The sequence below is a fragment of the Lutjanus erythropterus genome, chromosome 13, assembly GCF_056507025.1.
Source record: "Lutjanus erythropterus isolate fLutEry1 chromosome 13, fLutEry1.hap2, whole genome shotgun sequence".
Taxonomy (NCBI): Eukaryota; Metazoa; Chordata; class Actinopteri; order Lutjaniformes; family Lutjanidae; genus Lutjanus; species Lutjanus erythropterus.
In genome coordinates, this window is record NC_139329.1 from 12,677,382 (window position 1) to 12,700,321 (window position 22,940).

Sequence of the window (22,940 nt, forward strand, 5' to 3'; positions counted from 1 at the left end):
AAGCATATTTTCTGAGCAGCTGCAATATTACTGAGGAGAAGGACAAGATGGAAATGCTGACAAGTGACAAGGTGACAGCAGAAGAAGGCAGGGAATTGTTTTCACACAGGAACTGATCATAATCAAACAAGCAAAAAATAACCAAACAGCAGTGATGTGGAGAGTAAATATGCAGAAGTCTCACTGTGTCAAGTTGTCCATGGATTACAAGGTGCATAAGGTCATATTTACACAAGCTGGAATAGTTAATTACAGTATTACAGAATGTGAAATGACTTTGTCTTTCCTTGAATTTAGAAAAATACAATGATGAGCAAACAGAAAAATATACCGGAGTGATTTTGAGTATTTTCTGATGATGTCTTGATTTTCTCTTTTAGTTGTCTACACCGCGTCACCAATCTCTCTCTTGAATACTTGACATTTGTACTTGATGCCGTTGTCCTCTTGAATTCCACTCGGTACATCAGGAAAACTTGTTTGGGGGAAAAAAAAAGTTTTTTGGGAGTTCACAAAAGGACAGAAAACAGCTAAATATATGATTAAATGGATGAATATTTTAAGGAATAGAACACAACACTAGCAATAGAGCATGGAAATCTTCAAAACCACAGGAAACACTCTTACAATAACAATCAATGATTTATTGTCTGTAATGATAGAAAGCTGAGATAATACCAAAACCAGGGTAAGAATCTAGCTTTAGTGAATGCTAAATGTTTACTGCTTTACTATTCAAATTCAGCAGGAAATTTCTCCTTTCCTGTTCCCTGTATTTAGCTAGTCTGTGTGTCAAGCTTGTCCATGTATCTTGAAAAACAAAACCAAATTTTGACCCGCAAAAGAGCTTGTGAGAGAGAACATTTTGACCCAAACCATGTTTACCTAACCCAAACCCAAATCTGAAAACAGTGTTGTAGGGACAGTGTTTTCTGACCCTAAACCTTCTCAGATTTTAACCACAGTCAGGTCACCTTATAAAACATAACTATTTTGCACAACATGCACAATTAAGAAACTGGTGTACAAATCTTGAGAGAGTTTGCAAATTAGGGGTTCCCTTCTAGACATGACCAAATGTTGAGATGGTTAAAAGATATTACTGTAAAAGTGAACAATAGTTACATTTTAAGTCAACTAATGTTGGCAAAATACTAGCTAACTAGCTAGCTAATGATTGATGTATAGATTACATCATTCTAGTTAGCCAGCACTTTGCCAGCAATGGCTATCAGACATAACTAGCTAGCTAACACCTGATTTAAATTACACTAGCTAGATAGCTAGTGTTTTGCTAAAAGTTAACTTTAGATGAGACTATACTGTGCATCACCTTTACAGGTCCCCAAGGAACATCTTTTAACCATTTTCTAAATTTGTTTTTCTTTTCAACATAGATGAGCCTCACATATATCGTATCTATGTAACCTATGGGGCAGCTGGCCAATGTTCCAAAAGGGATCCATTGCAACTTTGCTCTTTGAAAAAATATCACAGCAACCAGTGATGGTGATGTCAGCAAATCCTTTTGAGCTGAGCCATTTAAGCCAAATGGCTACACAGTCTGTACACAGACACTGCTGTTGTTTACTTTGTAACAAAGACAAAAATCACTTTCTCATGGGCCGGTGGCAAAGCACAAAGTACATTGCTGGATCACTGTAACAGTACATCATCTGCTGAATAACTCAAAAGGGCAAAAGTGAGTTTGGTAACTGGTTCTGACTGGATTTTGGTGTTTGTGACCTTGTTTCACATGTAGACTTGCTTTTAAGATAATGGAAACTTGCTAAAGAGTGTTTTTTGTTCATCACACTCTTTTGTGAGAGTTCAAGGATACACCATTTAACATTATCAGGTTCAGATGAGCTCCAGGTTCTGAGAATAAGATAACCACATACCTTTCTTGTAGTTTAAATAGTTCTCTGTCGAACTCAGGGAAGAAAACATCACAGTCAAATTCTGCCATGACATCTGTCAGGTAGATCAGGTCACACCACGGGTGCTTGAGCGCATCCTGATCATAAACAAGAAGACACAGAGATTCTGGTCACATTAACAGTATTAACAACCTGGCTTTTCCATGTGTAATACAATATTAACATACAAGGAATTTAAACTGCACAAGACAAGTTTGTTATTAGGTACAAAGTATACTCATTTATCATAATACAACACAGGATTGCACAATGACATTGAGCTGTAGTTCCTTTTATATCTTTATAAATCTTTTTATTTATTTATTTTTATAAATCCCTGAGTTAAAGGGGAGGTGGTGGTGGGCTTTTAACAGTTCATAAAGTTTAGTTTAGCTAAAAACAAAAACAGAGAGAAAGTACAGTGTGAGTGTTGGAGCCACAGTAATATTTTTGTTTGTTTTATTTCTTGTAAAGATAATTATATGTAAAATGCAGAAATACAGTTTTGTTGTTTGAACACGGGGTGGAGCACGAGGTCAGAAACACAGGTATATAGGTAAGGTGAAGCTGATGAGCAGCAGGTGGGTGAACAGGGGCAAGCAAACAGTTTTTTTGACCGTGTGTGTGGCAGCATGGAAGTTTTGTTGGACAATGTATTGGAACTGAAACTGTTCAATGGATACTTGCCTGTGATGGAAACCTGTCAGAGAAAGAATAATTGATTTAATGATTTACCTGTGTGAAGGTGAGCACATGTGAAAATAAATGGGTCACCGCACCCAAAGAGACCGGCGTATTGGACGTTGGTTTATTGTTGTTGCCAAGAACACGCGTCCGAACAAGTTCTCCCTGTCCACCCTCAGTGGCTTTATTCTTTTTATTGAAAGACTCTACAGTGAGGATGTGGAAATATATTTCACAATTAATTATATGCCAATATTCAATAATGTTGATGCTTTGAAGGGACAAAAACTGCATTGCTAATGAATATTAGGTTGGAAAACAACACATTTGCATGATATAATGTGACTGTTTGCAATGGCAAGAGCAGGGGAAAATGATTAAATGCAGGATATTCTGTCAGCCAGTGGCAAAAACATTTTATAGTTGTGTTTTTTCTTTGTTAGTCGTAAGTTATCAAAAAAAAAACAATGTCAGGCTGCAGGGCAAAACCCACAGTAGATCCTGTAGTTGACAAATGCCAGAATGGAGAGTAATGTTTGCAATGTGATTTTATGTAACCCTGCATGACATTCAGTTCTGTGTCTTATCAATCTGTTTGTGACTGTATCAGCCATGCGGCCTTTAAACCTGATTTTCACGTCCTTATTTAAGAGTCCCAGTAAGCCATGACAGTGAGCCAGCATACACAATAACCAGGACTCTGAAACTGAAGCAGCCAAATGGAATTCAGCCCTCATGAATTTTGTTATTCATGCCTGTAGTTCTCCTACTGTGACAGGTCAAAATGTCTACTGTGACTCAGACCTACTGATGCAAACTTTTCAGCATTTTGTTATTGTATGTATATGTAAGATTTATGGGGCTCTCTTGGTAGAATATCACAGGAATGGAATATAATATCCATAAATATTTTCATTAGTGAAAAATCACCTGAAAATAATAATCTTTATGTTATTGCTACCTTAGATTTTTTTTTTAACTTAACCTGATAAAAACAAGTTGAGATAAAATCTCATTTTCAGTGGTGACCTGGCCAAGAAGGCAGCAAAGCTACACATCGAGTGCATGTTGATTATATACAAGAAAAAATATAAGAAAGGACATGATTAATAGTACAATATAACAGGCTAATGTCCACACATCACAGAAGAAACACTTCCAGAAAATGTGTGGCTTGTTAACCATTGTTGCTGTTAACATTAGCTGTTCAGCAGCTAATGCTTAGCTTAGCTTTTGGACAGAGAAAGTCATGACGTCACCCGACTCCTGAGTGTGTAGTCTGTTTAATAGCATATTAATAATTAATAGCACAGTCTGACACTTCAAAAATTGTACGAAAAACTGTGACTTGTTTTGAAAAATTAGCTTTTAAATCCATAGTTAGGTGTCATGGTGGTCCACAGGAAGGGGCATGACTTACCTCTCTATAAGATAAACTCCTTTTTCTCAGTCCATAAAAGTAGCACCTTTAAGGCTGGCCTATTGTTGGATTTAAGATTGTGGGTATTATTTACAAATACAAACTTAGAGTATATATAACTGGGTAATCTGCATGGACTGGTTTTGTCCATTAATATATACCAGTGTTGCAACCTGTGCATGGCATGTGACCAGAGTGAACAATGTGCAGTGATGAGTCCTGTAGCCTGAGTTTGAAATTTAACACAAAGCAGCATGAATGTTACTAGTTTACCTCATAAACCTGAGTCCCACCAATAATCCAGATGGTCTCAATCAGGCCAGCGAGGGGGGGCTGTGCTGCCAGGCGGACGGCACTCTCAAAGTCTTGACACAAGAAATGAGCATGGTCTGGAACCGTGCTGTGAGAGGAAAGATTATCCATTAAAAAGAAAAGCACGACTGCTAATGGGTTTATGGATAACCCCAAATATCTTTTTCCCCTTGCTGATGCAGATGTTTGAGACAACAGAGAGGACTCACCTCAGTGTCGTACTCAGCACCACGTGTAGGGTATTGGCAAATGGGAACGTTGGCTCTGGGTGGTTCTGCCAGCACCGTCTGCCCCAAACCAGCATGTTCATCTTTCCTGAAACAGACAATCAAATGTTTGACAGAACTCAACTATTGCACCTGTCACATCTCTCAGTATTTTAAAGTTTTAAATGACATCTAGGCGTTTATGAAACAGCTTTAATGTGATGTAATATTACCTGGTCTCGACACCCTTGTGATGGTGTTCATAAAGTACTGGAATTCAGCTCTGTAAGAGTCACATTTTCAACAGTAAATGAAGTCAGCCGTTACTGAGCTCATTAATCAAAGTACTGCAGCTTATAGTTTCAACACGGAGAAAAGAATTCCACTGTGAATAAGACATATAGTTACATAACAACATTAAAAAACACAGTATGTTCTTTTCATTTTACTGTATGAGCTCCCCACAAGAAACCTCATGTATAACTGCTGCTCTTACTACTGTCTACTACTAGCACTACTAATGCTGCTGCTCCCACTGTTTCAACTTATTATCACATTTTAAATTTTATTGTAGATTTTCCACAATAAACAGACACACAAAAATGACAATAAGACGTTACAGAACATGACTATTACACGGACAAGACAGATCAGAGGGGATAGGGTGAACAAGTGAAGTGCAAGATCTTACATAACACCAGCTTTGTCCAAACACATAAAAAAATTTAATTAAGTATTGTGTGTCCAGCGATGATCTTGTTATATTACAAAGAGAGGAGGCCTGGACACAGTGAGGCCTGGAGGGACCTTATTGCGTCCCATAAGTCAATCCCTCCCCTGTCCAAATACAACAGACATGATGCAGCTTCCATGCTTAAAAAGTTCAGAAAGTCCTCAAATTATTTGTGTTAAAGGGATAGTTCACCCAAAAATGAAAATTCAGTCGTTATATACGCACCTTCATTCCACTTGAAGGTTGGGTTTATTTTGTTAGTCTGCAAAACACTGCTGGAGTGGTGACTGATTTTCAAATGTCAAAAACAACTGGAAAAAAAAACATATAGTGCCTCCATACTGCATGTGACTGTGGCTCCAAGCTAAGGATTTACAATGAAGATTCAGGCTAAAAAGACTGAAGGCTTGGATTACACCAGAGGAGCAGTATGTAGGCATTTTATGTTTTTATTCCATTGTTTTTTTACATTTTAAAACAGGTCACCATTCACTTATATTCACTCACACTTGAATTCTGGTCACTTTTTTGTCATTTGTGAGTTAGAAATAGCAAACAGTCCCTGGTCACAGCTCCTTCTCTGGCCACAGCTGTTATTATTATGTTTTATGATTCAGTGTCAATTATCAAAAACACTGCATTATGATACATGCAAATATATGTGGCAGTGGTTCATTTTGTCTTTCAACCCCAATTGATGGCAGTATTATCTGTCTTTTCTGTTATGATTGTATAAAAAAAGTTAACTTTTTTAAAGTCAGATTTCAGACAGTGGTGGTGTGTTCTTTATACTATTACTGGACAGTCGCTTAGAATTAAATTAAAAAGACTGTCACATATTAGTTTGCTTACAGTATCATAATATATTGAATCCTAACCCCTGTATCATGATAAGTATTGCTGACAATACACAGTCCTGATATTATTATTGTATATGTAATTTTTGTCTGGCTTTTGAGGTAACAACAAGCATTTATTATCCACCTCTTTGGGCTCTTGTGGTGTACATTTATGAACCAAATGATTCTGAGGAAATAATTCATACTGGAATGTAGAAATAATTATTAGCAGCTGCTTTCATAGGCTCTGACTTTACTCAGAAGTTAACACAGAGGTTTGCAGAGGATGGGATATAAGTTAAAAGATGCCACTGAAGACTGAAAAAAATGGCTCTGCATCGAGCAGTCCTATTACACACATGTAGATCTTCAGTATACATAGATATACATGTATCATATGTACATGTACCAGACAGGCTACAGTCTTGAGTAAATCTGACTCTAAAAGCCCTCATCACCAGTGGTTTGACTCTTACGGTATATTGAAGGGCAGTTTTCCATCTTTGCCGATCCCCATGTCTTTGCAGGCTGCTGCGATGAGACGAATAGGTTTCCTCTGCACTTTGTCCTCCTGACTGGTTTCCATCTTCCACAGGCGGTTAAACAAACAACCAGACAGGAAGCAACGGACCTGCAACAGGCGGGTGACTGGCTGACTTCGCGTGTGTGTGGACAATTTACTGAGGTTTGCGCTCAGCCGTCACCGCCCACCGCCCCGCGGCTGCTATTGGACACGGTGGAGCATCTGAAAAGGATTTCACGCTGAAATCTCCTCAGAAAGCTTTTCCTCCTCCCCACGGCTTCACAACACTTCTGATCAAACACCAACGTGACTGGAGCATGAGAGGCCGCCTGTTATTACCGTGATGTACCGACTATACTTAATAAAAAAACAGCGCGTAAAAGATAAGTCAGTTCATCCAAAGCTATCTGAGGACACTTCCGTCAAGCAGGGACAGAAAACAATGAAAGCCTGCAGGACAAGTCTGGTGTCTCCGTATAGCAGATTTGGCAACTAACCAGCAGAAGACAGATAGGGGCCGTATTTAAAAATAAGGATATTTAATAATGATCATTTTCCTACTATACTAGGAAAACGTTTTGAAGACTTAAACGTATGGAAAAGTGGTGGTTCAAAGTTTACAGACAGTTCCAACAGAGAGTAGTATCCCCACCTGCACTTTTATCATGTTTTTACTGTTTTATTGCTTTGAATTCAGTGACTTTTATTAGGCCTTTCTGAGACAAATTAATAGAAAATGTTTTGTTTTACAAACCGACAAAATATAAATTCATCCAAATTTAGTAATAGAAAAAAAGATTTCCTTAGGGGGGAAAACAAAGTTGGACTAATGCAAATTAAATAAAATACATAGGATAGATTTGTGGTCCAATTTGTCAACCACACAGCACCCAGGGAACATGTTACTGTGAAGGTTTTCAAACAGGAATAACAAGAGAAGAAATAGGATTGGCTGTTTTGTTTTGATTGTAATTGTGTTGATCCTAGTTCGATTATGAGGACTGTCTTCAAACTTAAAAATGAAGATAAATAAATAAATCAATACTCAGAGGGGATCTTAAGACAAAATCCCCTCACACTGGGGGTCCATGGTCTGGGATATTATGAGGATCCTTGACATGGAAAAGTTTGGGAACTTTTGGGCAAATTGAACAAAGGATATGGGAATCATGACATTTGATAAAAATATTTTAACTTTAAACACCACATGCCTAGTTGAAAATATATCTAAAACTTTCATTACAGCTTTAAAGACTTTTGAATACTCCATATCCATAACTTAGATAAACAAGAAACATCACAAGTATACAACAATGATTCTGTCTTTTATTGCCATTTCAAATACAGTTAGAATTTGGTCATTCTTTATACAAAAATAATAAGATTTACGATCACATGGGAGACAAAAGCACATGCATTCACAGTAGAACCTTCGAGTTTTGGTAAGACATTCTTTACAAAAGGAGTTGTGACACCCCAGGACCAAATATACAAAAGTTGGAAATCAAAAACAATAAATATTTACAAATATTATTTTTTTTTGTAAGGCCTGCATTATTGCCAAACCTGACAGTCTTGCTTCTAATATTCTTTTGCTACTGTACATCAGACCTTTGTGTCCTAAATCTCACATTATTTACATTCATGAGAGTGACTTAATATTATTGATGTGGAATATTTAGGGGCTTGTTTGTGAGAAGAGAAGAAGAGAAGAGACAAGGTATTTTATTGTATTTCAGTGTTTTATCCATCTTATGTCAGCATGCTAAAAGTGGGTGTGGGTGTCGGCTGTAGTTTCCTGATTGTTGTCAGTTGCCATTACTCATAAGTAATTCCCATCTGAGTTCAGATTTTGACACTTTCACAATAAAAGTAGGATAAGTAGGATTTGTATGTTGCGGTCCATAAACACACCAGAAAGATAGGTGATTGTTCGTAGGATGTAAAACACTGATATTTTGGAATTTGGTTGCGTACTTAGCACAACAAAATAACGAGAAACTACAAAGGTATGAACGGGAGGGGGTCTCTGTGGATGCAGACACCACTATACACTCCTGGAGTCTGTGCATTGATCTTTGGGACAATCCTGCATACTCCGCCTTTAAGGTGCAGAGAAATTGTATTAACAAAATATTAGTTCTCTGTCTATGAGAACTCATGCTACAATAAGCCTGTTTTGGCTCCTGATTATACAATTCCACTCAGGTGATGTCCTGACTGGACTGATGTCGGGTGCTGAGAGGGGACAAGGGCAAAGATAATTATGATTAGTGGTTTTGTCACCTATACAGTAACACAATATAGTGGAAGACAACAAATGGCCTCACAACACCCTGATGTGAGGACTTTATAATCGTTTTTAACTTTTATATACTAACATTTCAGGGTTCCCTCTCTTTTTCTCTAATGTCCTTCCTCTGTTCCTGAGATGTGAAATGTGTCTTATCAGGAGATCAAGACGTGTCAACAGCTGACCGTCCATTCCAACATTTGACAATCCAAAGTGATTACAAATGTCATGTACTATGTGGAGCCCTTTAGTCAAACAGCCTATAGTAGCAGCTGGATCCAGCCCCATTCTGTCTCCTCTATGGTTGTCAGATACAGTTATTCTGTTAGCTGAGGGTACTGCGGGAGAAGATGCTATCTGGACGATAGGACAGACTGAGGGACCCTTTGTAGTCTGCCTTTTGCACACTATTTGCTCTGCCTCCAGGATTTAGAGCAGTTTTCAAATGGAGCTTCTTCGCGGCGCCGCTTCTGTGCCGACTGGCCTCTTTCTGCATTCAAACATGACAAACAAACATATGTCTCGAGATTATTGCAAATTCACTTTGCATCAGCTCGCATTTTGTTTTGTGAATCAGATATATATTCTAAACACAAACCACAAATTCAACAGTGAGGTGGTTATACTTTGTACAGTGCTTCCTTTTGCAGTGTAGCTTTGTAGGTTAGGGCATTTTAGGGCAAGTTAGGGCATTTTATTGTTTTTCAATATTTCTGGCTTGTTTTGGTACAAAGCATTAATTACTACCAAATGACCCAAGCCTCATGGTTATTTGTTTTAGGCATGAGTGTGGTGACTTTCAGCAAGTAAGATGTTTGTATTGTGTCTATATTACTGTTATAGAGAATTTACTGACAGATTGTGTCAAAGAAGTGTGTCAAAGCACAAAGAAAACTAGAGGGTGGACAGCGGCACTGTGTAAAAAAGGTATCAAACAGAGTCCTCTTTTGGTATCAGGATCACTTTACGGGCACTGGTATTGTAGTTTTTTTAAACCGTACCCAGCCCTGCCCTTCGTGGAGGATGAGATGATCAGTATTCGGTTGGTTGCAATCTACAACCACCCAACTAGATACACTAAATCTTACACAGTGGTCCTTTAACATCACAAAGAACTTAACCATGCAACCTACGTACCTGTTTGAGCTGTTCCCTCCTGCGTAGAAGGGTTTTCTGAAGACCCTCCTGGACCTTGACTGGTCCCTGGGTTGACTCTTCCGACATTACCGCCACTTGCACCATTGTTTGGATTTCCCGGTACGGTTGCCAGCAGCCCTGCAAGGGGACCAACACCTTGTGACTTACTCACAAGACAACATTTATTGATGAAAATGTTAACAGAACAATGAGTTCTTTTTTAACATGATGTTATAATGGTTATTTACCCCGGGAGCAGCCTGTGACTCATTTTTGAACATCTGGTAGACACCACAAAAGTCAATAAATGATGTCTTTTGATAAAGCAAATAGATCAATAGACATATACAGTAAAAGAACCACAGTGCTGTGCATTTATAAAAATCCTGGCAGTTCAACTCAAACATTGAATGCCTTTATAAATCTGGAACTAAAAGCATCAAAAGCTGATTGGTTGGTAATTGGACCCAAATCATTGCACTTCTGCTCTCAGACCACAAAAACATCTGACACTAATGATACACAAAGGCTTTAAAACTGCAGCACCTGATAGCTATAAATACTGAAGCACCATGCCAACATCTAGCTGTTCAGACTGGTGTCTGACCGAGACAAGTTGACATGGACGTGCATGGATTATCTGAATTCTCAAATTAACCCACTGAACCCTTCAAGGCTCTTCAATCCTCTGTCTATGAGATTGTTTCTACATGTACTTGAGTAGCTATAGCTAATGATGCCACAACAGTGGCATTAATCTAGCTGTGATGTATTCTCATGCAATATTGTGAGATGTTGTTTTGTCAGGCAAAGCAAACGGCATGTTAGCTTATAGATCTAATGTCCGTTACCATGATGTATGGGTGTAGTTTCATGGGGAATCTTGGACTGACTGAAAGCAGTCAGAACTACTTAACATGAATAGAATCTTTGAAAACTTTTTATCTGTATGAAAACAGATAGCATTGCAGATATTTTAAAAACATTAAAATGATGGCATGTTGTTTTGAGGACATCAGTATCTGGGTCATGTCCCTACCCAGTCCTCTGTAGCACGAAAGCTGCTGGTAAATTTGCTTCATCCGCTCTATGTTGATACGGCTGGCCTCAGCGTGGTTCACCATGGGCTTAGGGTAGTGGACTCCTATGATGCACTTGGCTGCTTTCTGCACTTCATCTGGGGCATTCCAAGGATCATAGATGTATTTGGCAGGAAAGCCCCTCAATATGGGCAAATATCGCCTGGGAGCAGAGAAAAAAATAAATGAAGTCAGATGTGGTAGATACGAAACAGGTGACACATGATGTGCGATAAATCAGGCCAATGCAGCAACCTATGGAAATATGTGACAGTCTTGTCTGAGATGTTACAGATGTGTCATATTAGATGAGCTAAACAGCTGTTAATACTGAGTGTGAAAGTTCATCCTTAGGTTACTCAATCTTCATCACTGTTTATCAGTTACTACACATGATTGTATCACATCACATTAAGGAGAAGCTCTATGGTGTGATGTGCATACACAGAACTACCACCAATACAAAAATTATATGAATCTTGAAATAATTTTGAAACATTGATATTCCTTATGCAACCATGACAAACCATTTGTCCTATGTGATGCTACAAAAGTGCACACGATAACTATGAGATTTTATTTCCAGTTTTAAATTTACTGTCAGGGGTACAAACACTCACAACATCATCTGCTTATGAAAGGCCAGTGCTTTTGAGATTTACAGTCCTACTCAATCATTTTGGCTAATATTTCAGTCTTAACTTTCTCAAAACTGTAAGTGGAATCGTCACAACTGGTTCATGAAACGTCACAACCTTATTGCATTTTTGCAAAAGGTAGTAACTCACCCAAAACATTTCATTCATGTTTCAAAACCTAGTTTTTGTGTCAGTAAACTGGCCAAGGCCACCAAAATGAAGTTGTTTTATCATCGTGTGAGCCAAACTACTCAAGATGTTCTGCTGATTTTTCACCATGACAGTTAACCCTGCAAATGTTTCTTCTATACAAATCTCTTTTTGTTGACACTGATTGCTTACTATACTATGAAAGAATGTCAGTTTTATCTAGCTGAATGCTGTCATGTATCTCACTGAGCTTTTCATTAAGATTAAAACACTAGGTAAAAGTTTACTTGTGAAGGTCAATAATGTACAATACTGTAGTGTACAGAAAGACGATATACACATTTGTATGTATACAGTAAATTTATTTTTGTAGCAATATGTTATGTACAGGGGTGTAGTGGTAAATACAGAGGTGGGCAAACTGTAGTTCACTGATTGATACAGTTGATCTGGAAATAAATAACTTCTAGCTGTTCAGAGATTTGAACCTAATGTTTTGAAAAACGTCTGTTTCTTGTTCGAGACTTGAGCCAAAGCAAATGAAAAAAAAAACTGCATGTGACACAGATCAAAGTACTGACTGACCGTATGTAGTCCCCGTTGGGGTCAGTGCGTCGTCCAAATCCCACGGGGCAGTAGCAGTGGAAAAACTGCTGGAAAAACGAGCTGCAAGAAAGCCACATCCAGCTGCCAGCATTTACACTCCAGTCAGCATCGATAAGCAGCTCTTCAAACGCCTGTCCAAGACACAGACAGTGGACAGTTGAGACAATGCATGGTGGTAATTCCCAAAAAGTTGGGAAATTGTCTAAAATGTAAATAAAAATATGATTTGCTAAACCCTTTTGATCTATAATTAAATTGAATACAATATAAAGACGATTTGATGCCTGCAACATGTTCCCAATGAAGGTTTATCGGTTTGAACAATACATGTCTTGTCCTTGTACTGCATTCAATTAAATATACTGTATATTGAAAAAAATGCAAACCACTGCATTCTGATTTTTTTCTGTTTTACACAGCGTCCCAACTTTTTTGGAATCAGGGTTGTATTAAGCATCAGCACAGCAGCTAGACATCTTCCTTTACCTTTGCTTTTCTTTTAACAGCCTTTCTTATTGAAGTGATTGATGGAAAGTGTGAACCTTGTGTACTTAAAAATTATTCTTACCTTCATTCCTTCCTCCCAGCTGATCCACAGGTCTCCCCTGGTGAGGAAGCAGGCCACAGCATGCCTCGCCAAATGATGGATCCACCCCTCCTGCCTCAGCTGGGTCATAATGGCGTCTATCCAGGGAAAGCCTGTCTGTCCCTCTGCCCACTTGGCCAGCGCCTCTGGGTTTTTGTCCCAAGGAATCTGGACACACACGGGGTTTCCCTCCATCTTGTCAAAGCAGGGGTTGTTGGTGGCAGTCGTATAGAAGAACTCCCTCCACAACAGCTGGCCATACAAGGAAAGCGGTGGGTGGTTGTTCTTCTTGACCTGATAAGACAGAGCACACAAAAAGTTAACAGGATTCAAAATGAAGTTTACCCTCCGCAGGAAAGACTGGTTTGAAAATGAATCTGTCTTGTATGTGGTCATTTGTACCTTCCTGTACAGGTCAGTGAGTTTGAAGTAGAAGAGGCGACAGGAGAGACATCCAAAGCGCAGGTAGGGGCTGAGACCCGTGGGACTGGCCAGCAAGGAGGTGGCGTTCATACGTGGACGCTCAAAGTTTGCAACCCATGCCTGTAAAAGAGATAGTCAGTCAGCTTTGAATAAAATAATACCACTGTGATTACTGAGAGGAAATCTGTACCGGAATGATAAATGATGCACATCAAATAAGATATGAAATGTTTTGAGTCTCACGTCTCAAAAGAGGTGAAGCAAAAACACTGTTGCCGGTGACGTAGTCTAAATCTCAAATTCAGTTCTATAAATCATTAATGTGTTGATATTCATTGGTTTTAGGCATCCAAACTGATATCATTCTTTCTAGTTATGATGAAATAAAGATAGAAAGATAAAATTGCATCCAAACACTGTAAATCTGATGGGAGCAGAGAACACAAGTTTCAATAGAAGTACTGCATGTTATTAAATATTTATTGTTTAAAAAGAAGTACAAAATACCCTAAATAAAGTCAATACCTCTATGATGCCTTTATCCAATAAATTGTGCCAATTCCAATGGTTGTACACATCAAATAAAAAAGGTACATAACACATCTTTGCACCTTTGTTGTATGGTATTTTATTTTGTGAAGTACCTTTTTACTTTTGAAAGATGCTACAGATATAAAGTTTATTATTATTGTTGTTATTATTTTTAGTATTTGTATTTTCTTACATTATGGCAGTGCCTCAGTACAAAAAGGAAACCACTAAAAAGGAAAACAAAAACATTATGGCCTTATTTTCCAACAAAGCAACTGGACAGAGAAGAAAAATCAGGCTTTCAACTGACTGTGTGCAAGATGTGTTCTTCTGATCATCATCATGCTACAGCCAAAGTTAATGATAACTTAAGTTACGTTTCTTATTTTATGCGTATACTGTGTAGTTACAGTCTTTTTACCTTCCTCTCCAGATGCCGCTCTAGCCTCATGAGAGCTTCTGTTTCTCCACCTGGCCATACTGCTGTGGTCAGACCGTCTGTATCAAAGCCTGATAAAAAAAATAACATCTGTGAGCATGACACTGAAATACATGCTGGGCAGCATTTGCCTATACACAGCCACCAGTGTATTCCTGCACACAACAGACAGTTACAGATAAGCAAAACAAAACATACCGAGTTCTTCTAGGGAGGGCACCCCAAATTTGTCATCATGGTCATCACTGATGGGTGTTGCACAATTTTTGATAACCTCAAGTGTGATCATCTCTGCAGGGAGCTCCACAGGATCCATATGGTTGATGAGTGCCTGGAAGCGTTTGTACGTGAGAGGAGGGTGACCATCGTTGAGTTCTATGATCCTTTTAGGAAGAAAGGAAAATATAAAGGGAGTCAACACAAATATTCACACACAAACACAAAGCAGACAGTGACAAACTACACTGTTTCAAGCAACCTCATTACTGTAAGACATTTGTTTCAGATGAGACTGTAAAGTCACTCACTTGACCAGATTATAGAGGGTGTGTGAAATCCGCACCATGACCTCTACCCCAGCCTCGCAGGCTAGCTTTTGGATGGCGGCATCACGTTCCTTACCAAATGGCTCAGAGTCGTATTCATAAGATAAACGTGTGATCTGCCATTCCTGAGAAACAAGAAGACACGCATAATTATTGTTTTATTCTGTAGAAGAATAGATGTAAAGGATTGACTGACAGAGACCACAATGTTTATGGCTAATTTTATTTCTTGGTTAACAAAATTGGGTTGCATCAGGTTGATAGTTAACTGTGTAACTGGGGTTAGAAATGATTTTTATAACTGATACTGATATTTTTGATTTTAATGAAAATTTTTAAGTATGTAACTAACACTGTTGCAGCGATAAAACATATTTAAAAATTGCAAAAGGTATACAACCATCTTTTTCTCTATTCTGCTCTCTACTCATACCTTAAAAAGGCGTGGGAAGACATCTGTGGGCTGGCCTCTGATGACAAACAAGCGGGAGTTGAGTTTGCGCAGGCTGGCGTCCAAATCCTCTAAACATTGCAACAAAAACCTGGAACCAAACAGACAGAAGGATCATTTAATTGATTATAGATCTATGCCAAATTTGCTGCTGCAATTAAAGACCAATTAACTGGGGATGGCTTGTCCAATGGGGGTGGGGTGGGGTGAAGGGACACTCTGGGAATTCAAGTCTATGTCCCTTAAAGTGAGCTAAGTCATAAGACCATCCTGGTTGTATTTAAAGATGTAAACTTTAAAACTGAAACTGTATGCTGCAGTAATTAAATATCAAACTTAGAATTAAAAACCGAGCTTATAATTAATTTAAACTCTATTATTAAGTATTACGTTGCACTGCAGAGACAAAGTATTTTACAACTGTGAACATAACCAGTCACTGACTAGCACCAACATGAGAAGAAAGCCTAAAGATCTGATGTGGTCAAAATTCAAATTGTGACCATCATTTGACTATCATGTGATATAACAGACAGTATACACAGACTGAGACTACAGAACAAAGTCACTCATCAATGAAAAGAGTGCATGTCATCAAAGATTTAAAGGTTTCAGTATGAAAAGGGAGCCCTCTCCTGGTGAACACACTGCACTTGCAAAATGTTACTAAGGACATTATCTGACAGACAACTACACACGAGGCTATCCAGCCCATGATACAATTATAAACGGCCTGCGAGATAATTTCATGTGTCTGTTATGACAGTAAATAGCACTCCCACCTCTCATACTACAAATCCCACAATACACTGCAACAGCTTCCGTGCAAGTCAAGACCTATGCACCAACCTCCTCCCGCTGCTTTAATGACACACTGATCAGTGGTCAGCAGATGAATGCATCAGTCAGCGCTTTTACAGTGACACTTAAGCTAACCCAAAAATAAATGGCCAAATGAAAAGTGGACTGTGAAAACAAGGACTTTCAAAGCAAGAGGGAGGCAGAGTACCTGTTTGTTGACATTGGAGGTAAACCTGTGTGCCTTGTTTGTGGAGCTAATGTGACCATAATTAAAGAATATAACATAAGACGGCACTGTGAGACATACTATCAGGACAAGTACAAAAACCTGGACACACAGCAGAAGCTCCAGAAGGCAGAAGAGTAAGAAGAGTCTGGTGTCACAGCAGAGCAAGTTCACAAAAGCAAAGTCACAAAGTGAAGCTGCCGTGAAAGATAGTTTTATAGTGGCAGAAGAGATCAGCCAAATCAGCCTAAATCAGCCCGGCCATTTACGGAGGGAGAGTTTTTGAAGCGCTGCATGATTAAAGTGTGCAACGTCTTGTGTCCAGACAAAAAGCAAGCATTTTCAAATGTAAGCCTCAGTAGAAATACCGTTGCTGATTGGATATGTGAGCTTAAAATGTGAGCTTAAATATTCTGAGCTCATTTTGCTTTATGTTATTGTTGAAGAAAAAAAATATTTTAAATATTATTAGTTTTATTGAGGAAAAAGTTGTTGCAGTCTGGCTATTAAAATAAATATTTCTGAATAAAACATAGTCAGTTTTAGACTGTTCAATAAATGTTAATCCTGTTGGACTGTTTTGGGCCCTTCTGTGATTGAGTTTGACACCCCTGAACTAACAGTTAAAAACAATTTCAAATGGTGCGTAATTTTCCTGCCATTTCTAGACTAACAAGACTGAACCAAATTATTATAAATCTGTAAGACCCAGACACATGTTAAACAAGACCTATATTATTGGTTTTAAAAAATGTAATCAGTTTAAGTCTTAACTGTGATTAATCAGTTAATGATTAATTATTAATATCCTTAGTTGTAAACATGAATACTGATCAATAAAATCTGTGTGTTTCGGCAGAAATCACTTTGGACTCCTCATCTGATGTTTTAATAAACTGTCAAACTATTACTCTCGTCTTGGGCTTTCTTCAACACTTAAAACATTTTTTCCACTAACACTCTGCCCACTACATCAAAACAGTGCAGCAGCAGGAAGCCCAATGCTTCAGCTTGTGTGGGAATTTACATGGAGAGAAATGAGACGAGGGAGGGCACTGCCATAAAATAAGTCAACTTAAATACACGAGTGGTGCTTCTGCATACAGAAAAGTCATCAGGGTGCTGCGAGACTGTGCCTACCTGGGGAACCAGAAAAGTCAATCTTGGGTGCATCAGTACTGGAGGCAAATTTGAAAGAAGGGCAAAGGAGATAGCAGCATACCAGTTTAGGCTGGAAAGCCACATGACAGTCCACGGGCTGAGATAAATGCAGAAATGGTCACATTCACCCTTTATTTTTTGCAATGAATGCACCATTTGTGTGGACACCAATGTCTTAATTCAATACATAATTTTTGCATTTATCTCAGCCTGTGGACTTTTCTATAGCTTTCTAGCTCAGTTAAATTGGTGTGCAGGTACAGTATCTCCTCTGCGGTCCTTTCTGTAAACAGAAACCCAGCGGTTACACTGACTAACAGTAAATTTCAAAAAGCCGTCAAAGCTCCCACAGCGATGTGGAAAAGGCTGAACTATGTGGATGTAAGTGATGGGCTAGAAATAGCGTGCACGCAGTAAATGAGGTGGTGTAGCTGACTAAAGGGTGAAGTGGGAGGTCTGGTGAGGGTGTGTGTTTAATGTAGGTCAAAGCTGTGAAGGACCATGATGATGATGATGATGATGATGTAATGACCATAACAACCCACTGACCCAGTTTCTCAGCTCTCCATCCAGGCCTGAGCAGTAGTGTTAGTAAGCAGGAAATATTACTTGTATCGTCATGGTGGTTGGGCACTGCACTTACTGCCTGGAGCCTTTACACAGAATCTTCTCAGGAAGTTCAAAGTAATTACTTTACATTTTAGCAAATAATTTCTTCCCCAAATTAAAAACATTAATGACTGCAGGCTAAAATTAAAGAAGCTATAGTACTGTGTACTGTACTGTGGCACAATGTGTGGCTAATGATATGATGTTGACCGTTAATATTACTTACTCTTTACAGTATATAACATTTATTCATATTAATAAATTTGAGTAAAAGGAACAGCTCCTTGTATGCTGTTTTTCCTAAAAGTGGTTTGAGTGGCTCACTGATGCAATCACACCAACAGTTAAATCCAAACAGTCAAAGAGAGACAAATGAAGATGCCATGCTTATCAAGCTCTGTGAATTCTCAGTAAACACAACAGGACTGTGATACTGAGATGCTATAGTCCACCCCAACCTTGCACTCAACAACCAAAAGCAAACAAATACAGTGTACAAAATACAGTTTCTGGAAAGACTATCAAGATCAACGTTTTTAACATTCTGTATTTTTGTATATTTCAGTTACCTCTCACATGCTGAAAAAAATGACTTATCGTAAAAGCCAAAACAAAACAAACGTAAGGATAACAAATAAAAAGGGGCGTATCCTATAAATATCTGGAACTGGCCTGGGTCTTTATCACTAATGATTAAACTACAACAGACAACAGACTGTATATTGATTTAGGGTGTGAAATATTGCCAGTTTTTCTTGTGATACAAGACCACAGCTGAGTAGGAACAACAAGCCTGTTATATGGCTGCTATAGGTCTTTATGGGAACAGCTGTGGTTTCAGGTGGAAAGCAAACAAGTTTCAAATCTTGAAAACTTACAAAAACCCCTGACATAGTATTATGACATACTGGGCAGTCAGTGCTTTGCTTGGTTTCAGTTAATTCCAAGAGCGGTTTTGCATGTTTCAGTTTAGTTTCTATTGTTTTAAAGTTTTTAGTTTTAGTTTCTTTTTTATTAGTTTCAGTATTTTTTTAGCCTATTTTTTTACACATAGGTATTTGTCAGGAGCAAGATTTTAGAGTTTCCAAATATATTTTGTTAATGCAGTCAGTAGTAAAAATTTTAGTTTCAATAAACATATGCACCAATGCCACCTCATGCTTGTTGTGTTAGCAGATTTGATCACAATGAGAAGAATTCCCTTTATATTTTTATTTTAATTAGTTTTGTACACAAGTACAGAATATGGTTTTGTTTTGTTTTCTTTTTTTCTAATTGGATTTTTTTTATTTCAACTAAAGGATCAGTGCGTAGGATTCAGTAGCATCTGGAGGTGAGCTTGCAGATTGCAACCACCTCCCCTTACTCTCTTCCTTCCAAATGTGTAGGAAAAACTACAGTGGTCGTGGAGCCAAACTGTAGAAGCATGGCAGTGCAAAATGGCAGCCCCCATGAAAGAGGACTTGCATCCTCTGTAGATATATAGAGCTAATTCTAAGATAACGAAAACACAATGATTCTTATTTTCAGGTATACACCAATGACAAGATAATTATGAATATTCAGTCATTAGACCCCTCTAACTCTTACACACTGGACCTTTAACACTGTGGCAGTAACCCTAAACAAAGTCTAAAGGCACATTAGATACCTGAACCCAAAATATTTATCATCATTATTATTATTATTATTATTATTATTATCATTATTATTATTAAGACCAGCAAGATTTATCTGTTTAATCAAAATCACGAGGATTAATGAATGAATTCTGGTTGTCTATGGATTAAGGTTGTCAAAAGTTCTAAAGTATCAATACTTTTTCCATGACCATGGCAGCTTTCCATAGCGGCAACCCTTACATACATTTTGCAAATACAGACAATATCCAAAGACATTTACTATTTTCCCTGTAACTGTATAGTACTGTCCAAATTCTGTAATGAATTATATCCTATATGGTGGCCTTGCATTACCCTAAAATACCACATAATATATGATGATAAAGCAATGGCTAGTATACCAGTGCAATTCATGCATTATGGATGAACTAAATAGTGCGCATAGTTTCTTGACACAGCAGACCAACTTGGTTAAAGATATACTTCTCTACATTGTTAAAGTATTTTGAGCAACCATTGAGTATGTTGTTTGTTACAGGTGCCTAATTAGAGTGTACACTGTTATTTCCATTTAGATGTAGGTCACTTCCAGCAACATTAACAAATATCATCTAAATCAGTTGTATTCTTTAACTTTTTTTTAAGTCACTAGTATTCAAAACACAGAAGGTGCTTAACCAAAAATGCAAACAAAAGGCACATTTAGGTGGTTCAGTCAGTGGAAGTGGGAGATCATTAACCAGTAAGAGTTTAATTAGGGTTCATTAGATTTGAGGATGAGGATGTTAACCCCTCCACCCACCTGCCTCATCCCTTGTCTTACCTCCACCTGTTGATGCCCACATTAGAGGACCCTGCGAACCAGGGGTCCAGGATGTAGATGCAGCGCAGCGTGTCCGCTCCACGGATGGAGTCCCTCAGAGACGGGTTGTCGTGCAGCCGCAGCCCCTTCCTGAACCAGTGGATGGTGTTGACCACCATGTCACCTGCCTTCTTTATTTAGTTATCCCTGCTGAAAAGAGAGGAGGGGTCTTCCCCGAGAACAACAAAGCTGCCCTCCTGTCTTGTTTTTGTGCCAAATATAGTAACGTGTCCACTCGCAACCAGAGGAGATGTAACTTCTTGCTGGGTTGCGTTCAGGGTCTTTTCTGTCCTTAACCTTGCTCCATGAATTTATCCACAGAGTTGAGTCTCCTGGCCAGCGGTGGCTGCATGTGTGTACAGCAGGTGACCACGGTAGACGGAGGAAGAAAACGCTCAGCTCTCGTTTCTATTTCAATAGCAGCCAGGCAGTGAACACATTTTAAGAAAATTAGTTCCGAAGAAAGTCGTGTTTATCCACCAGCGATAATTAAATTGTAATATTTCCGATAGCTTTCGCACGCGGCGTGGGACAAGCCCCCACAAGCTACTATGTCGTAAAGAAGTATAAAAGCGCAGATAGTCCAAGTTGTTTCCTAATGTAACGTCCGTTTACACCAAGTTAATGCAAACTCGACCTCTGAATCACGTTAAACGTAGTATATGACTTGTCTCGCCTGGTAAACTCGTCCAACACAGAAGACAGCAGACGTCCTTTCTGCATCAACATCTCCACCCACATGAATACGCAGGAGGCAGTGGAGCGCTCTGATTGGTCAGGACAGACACTTACACAACCGGCCCTCCGTCACGTTTCCATAATGTGCTTTATCAAACCCGCTTATATTATTGTCCACGGTTGATTTAAATTATGCAAACGTGTATATTTTGTCGTATTTTCTCCATATTCTGTCTCAGGGTTCACTTTTGGGGAGCGGAAAATAAAAAGCGGCCTCTAAAAGTACATGATAAAAAGCAGCTAATGGGAGGCTTTGGATTGAGTTATGTGTACACTGAGTAGTACCCGGATGAGCACATGCCGAGCGGCGAGGCCTGGCTGAATCAGGTGTGCTCGATTTATTACTCAAGCCGCGCCGCCGGCCCTGAAACTGTGCGTTTGATCGAACTCGGACAACCCCGCCCAGTCTGAAACCAATGCGAGCCACGCGAAATTACATAGAGAGAAACTTGGGATAGTACAACCACTAATGTGTAACCAGACACGGTTATTGCTGTTTGTCAACATATTGGATCATAGCAGTTTATGAAATTTACAGTTAAAGGGGAAAGCTGCTCTAAAATATGAATTATACAGTATTGTACTGCAATTATTTTGGACAATGTCAACAACCGCAGACAACAAAGTCATAAGTATCTTTAAACTGATTATGTTTCCAGTGACATTTATTTAGTTTGTCCATGGAAAACTGATTGTCCATGATATCTGATTATTGTAATAAGTGAAACATTAAATTTCGCCGATTAACTTTGCTTTTTATCTCAATAAGCCTGGTATTCTGAAAATGTGCAATGTTTTACCATAATATTAAAGTATTATTTATTTACTTAGTAATATTTATCAAATCACAGTTATTTTTTGTGTATGCATAGAGCATAATGTAGATCTACCTTAAGTCAGTGTGCATTATGTTGAATGTGCTATTTAATCTCTCTACATTTCTGTGTGCAACAGGAAGAATGGAGCAGTTTCCAATGCAACGAACTTATATTGAACATGTACATTTGTATTTGGATGAATATGGTTATGGCTAATTATTAAGTTTTGATTAATTCATACAAAAGGTCTGGACAGTGACAAAAACATAGCTTGTGAAAAACATGCCTCCATTAAATGCAGCTGCAGGTGCTGAATGTGTCTTCTGTCGTCCTGAGGGGGAAATGGTCGAACTGAGCATGTGCAGAATGAACATCATCACTCTAGCATGTTTCTGATTTGAGGAATAAGACCTATTGCAACCATCCCCTGTTAGAATCATTCCCACTCTACCGTATTTGAATAATGTGCTTACAGCTGCAACAGTGTCATCTTGCATAAACCAGGAAAATCAGAAAGTGCTGCCAATGTGTCCCAGGTGTTGCTGTTTCATGATTCATCTCATGATCTTCTTCTAAAAAATATGTCTTT

General features: G+C 38.5%; 2 protein-coding genes across 3 annotated transcripts; both read right to left on the reverse strand.

The window, feature by feature from the left end:
- Nucleotides 1-307: 307 nt before the first annotated feature.
- On the reverse strand, nucleotides 308-7,083 carry LOC146316264 (dihydrofolate reductase). Its single transcript, XM_084734180.1, has 6 exons — nucleotides 6,590-7,083; nucleotides 4,775-4,824; nucleotides 4,545-4,650; nucleotides 4,297-4,423; nucleotides 1,902-2,017; nucleotides 308-475 (listed from the first exon to the last, which is right to left on the reverse strand). Exons 1-6 carry the CDS (start codon nucleotides 6,697-6,699, stop codon nucleotides 385-387), a joined length of 600 nt encoding a protein of 199 aa, XP_084590306.1. The 5' UTR covers nucleotides 6,700-7,083; the 3' UTR covers nucleotides 308-384.
- An 861-nt stretch (nucleotides 7,084-7,944) lies between these two features.
- cry1b (cryptochrome circadian regulator 1b) lies at nucleotides 7,945-21,549 on the reverse strand. 2 transcript variants are annotated; one of them, XR_014771774.1, is made up of 11 exons: nucleotides 20,757-21,549; nucleotides 15,497-15,605; nucleotides 15,046-15,188; nucleotides 14,717-14,901; nucleotides 14,501-14,589; nucleotides 13,528-13,668; nucleotides 13,108-13,419; nucleotides 12,519-12,670; nucleotides 11,106-11,308; nucleotides 10,067-10,229; nucleotides 7,945-9,419 (listed from the first exon to the last, which is right to left on the reverse strand). XR_014771774.1 is itself a non-coding variant. In XM_084734624.1 (11 exons), the coding sequence occupies exons 1-11, from the start codon at nucleotides 20,912-20,914 to the stop codon at nucleotides 9,337-9,339; spliced, it is 1,713 nt and encodes a 570-aa protein (XP_084590750.1). In that variant the 5' UTR covers nucleotides 20,915-21,547; the 3' UTR covers nucleotides 7,945-9,336. The 2 variants fall into 2 exon arrangements, 1 of the variants encoding a protein (XP_084590750.1); XM_084734624.1 differs by having other exon boundaries at nucleotides 10,067-10,204; nucleotides 20,757-21,547.
- Nucleotides 21,550-22,940: the final 1,391 nt, after the last annotated feature.

What these genes read in the sequence shown, in the direction of transcription:
- LOC146316264 (XM_084734180.1), bottom strand. Translation starts at nt 6,699, where the DNA reads ATGGAAACCAGTCAGGAGGACAAAGTGCAGAGGAAACCTATTCGTCTC. An exon ending in CACAAGGGTGTCGAGACCAG is followed by an intron (nt 4,651 to 4,774) that starts GTAATATTACAT and finishes TGTCTGTTTCAG; the next exon opens with GAAAGATGAACATGCTGGTT. An exon ending in GTGGGACTCAGGTTTATGAG is followed by an intron (nt 2,018 to 4,296) that starts GTAAACTAGTAA and finishes GTTTATGATCAG; the next exon opens with GATGCGCTCAAGCACCCGTG.
- cry1b (XM_084734624.1), bottom strand. Translation starts at nt 20,914, where the DNA reads ATGGTGGTCAACACCATCCACTGGTTCAGGAAGGGGCTGCGGCTGCAC. An exon ending in TTCGTGCTACAGAGGACTGG is followed by an intron (nt 10,205 to 11,105) that starts GTAGGGACATGA and finishes GTCCCCTTGCAG; the next exon opens with GGCTGCTGGCAACCGTACCG. An exon ending in GGAGGGAACAGCTCAAACAG is followed by an intron (nt 9,420 to 10,066) that starts GTACGTAGGTTG and finishes GTTTGAATGCAG; the next exon opens with AAAGAGGCCAGTCGGCACAG.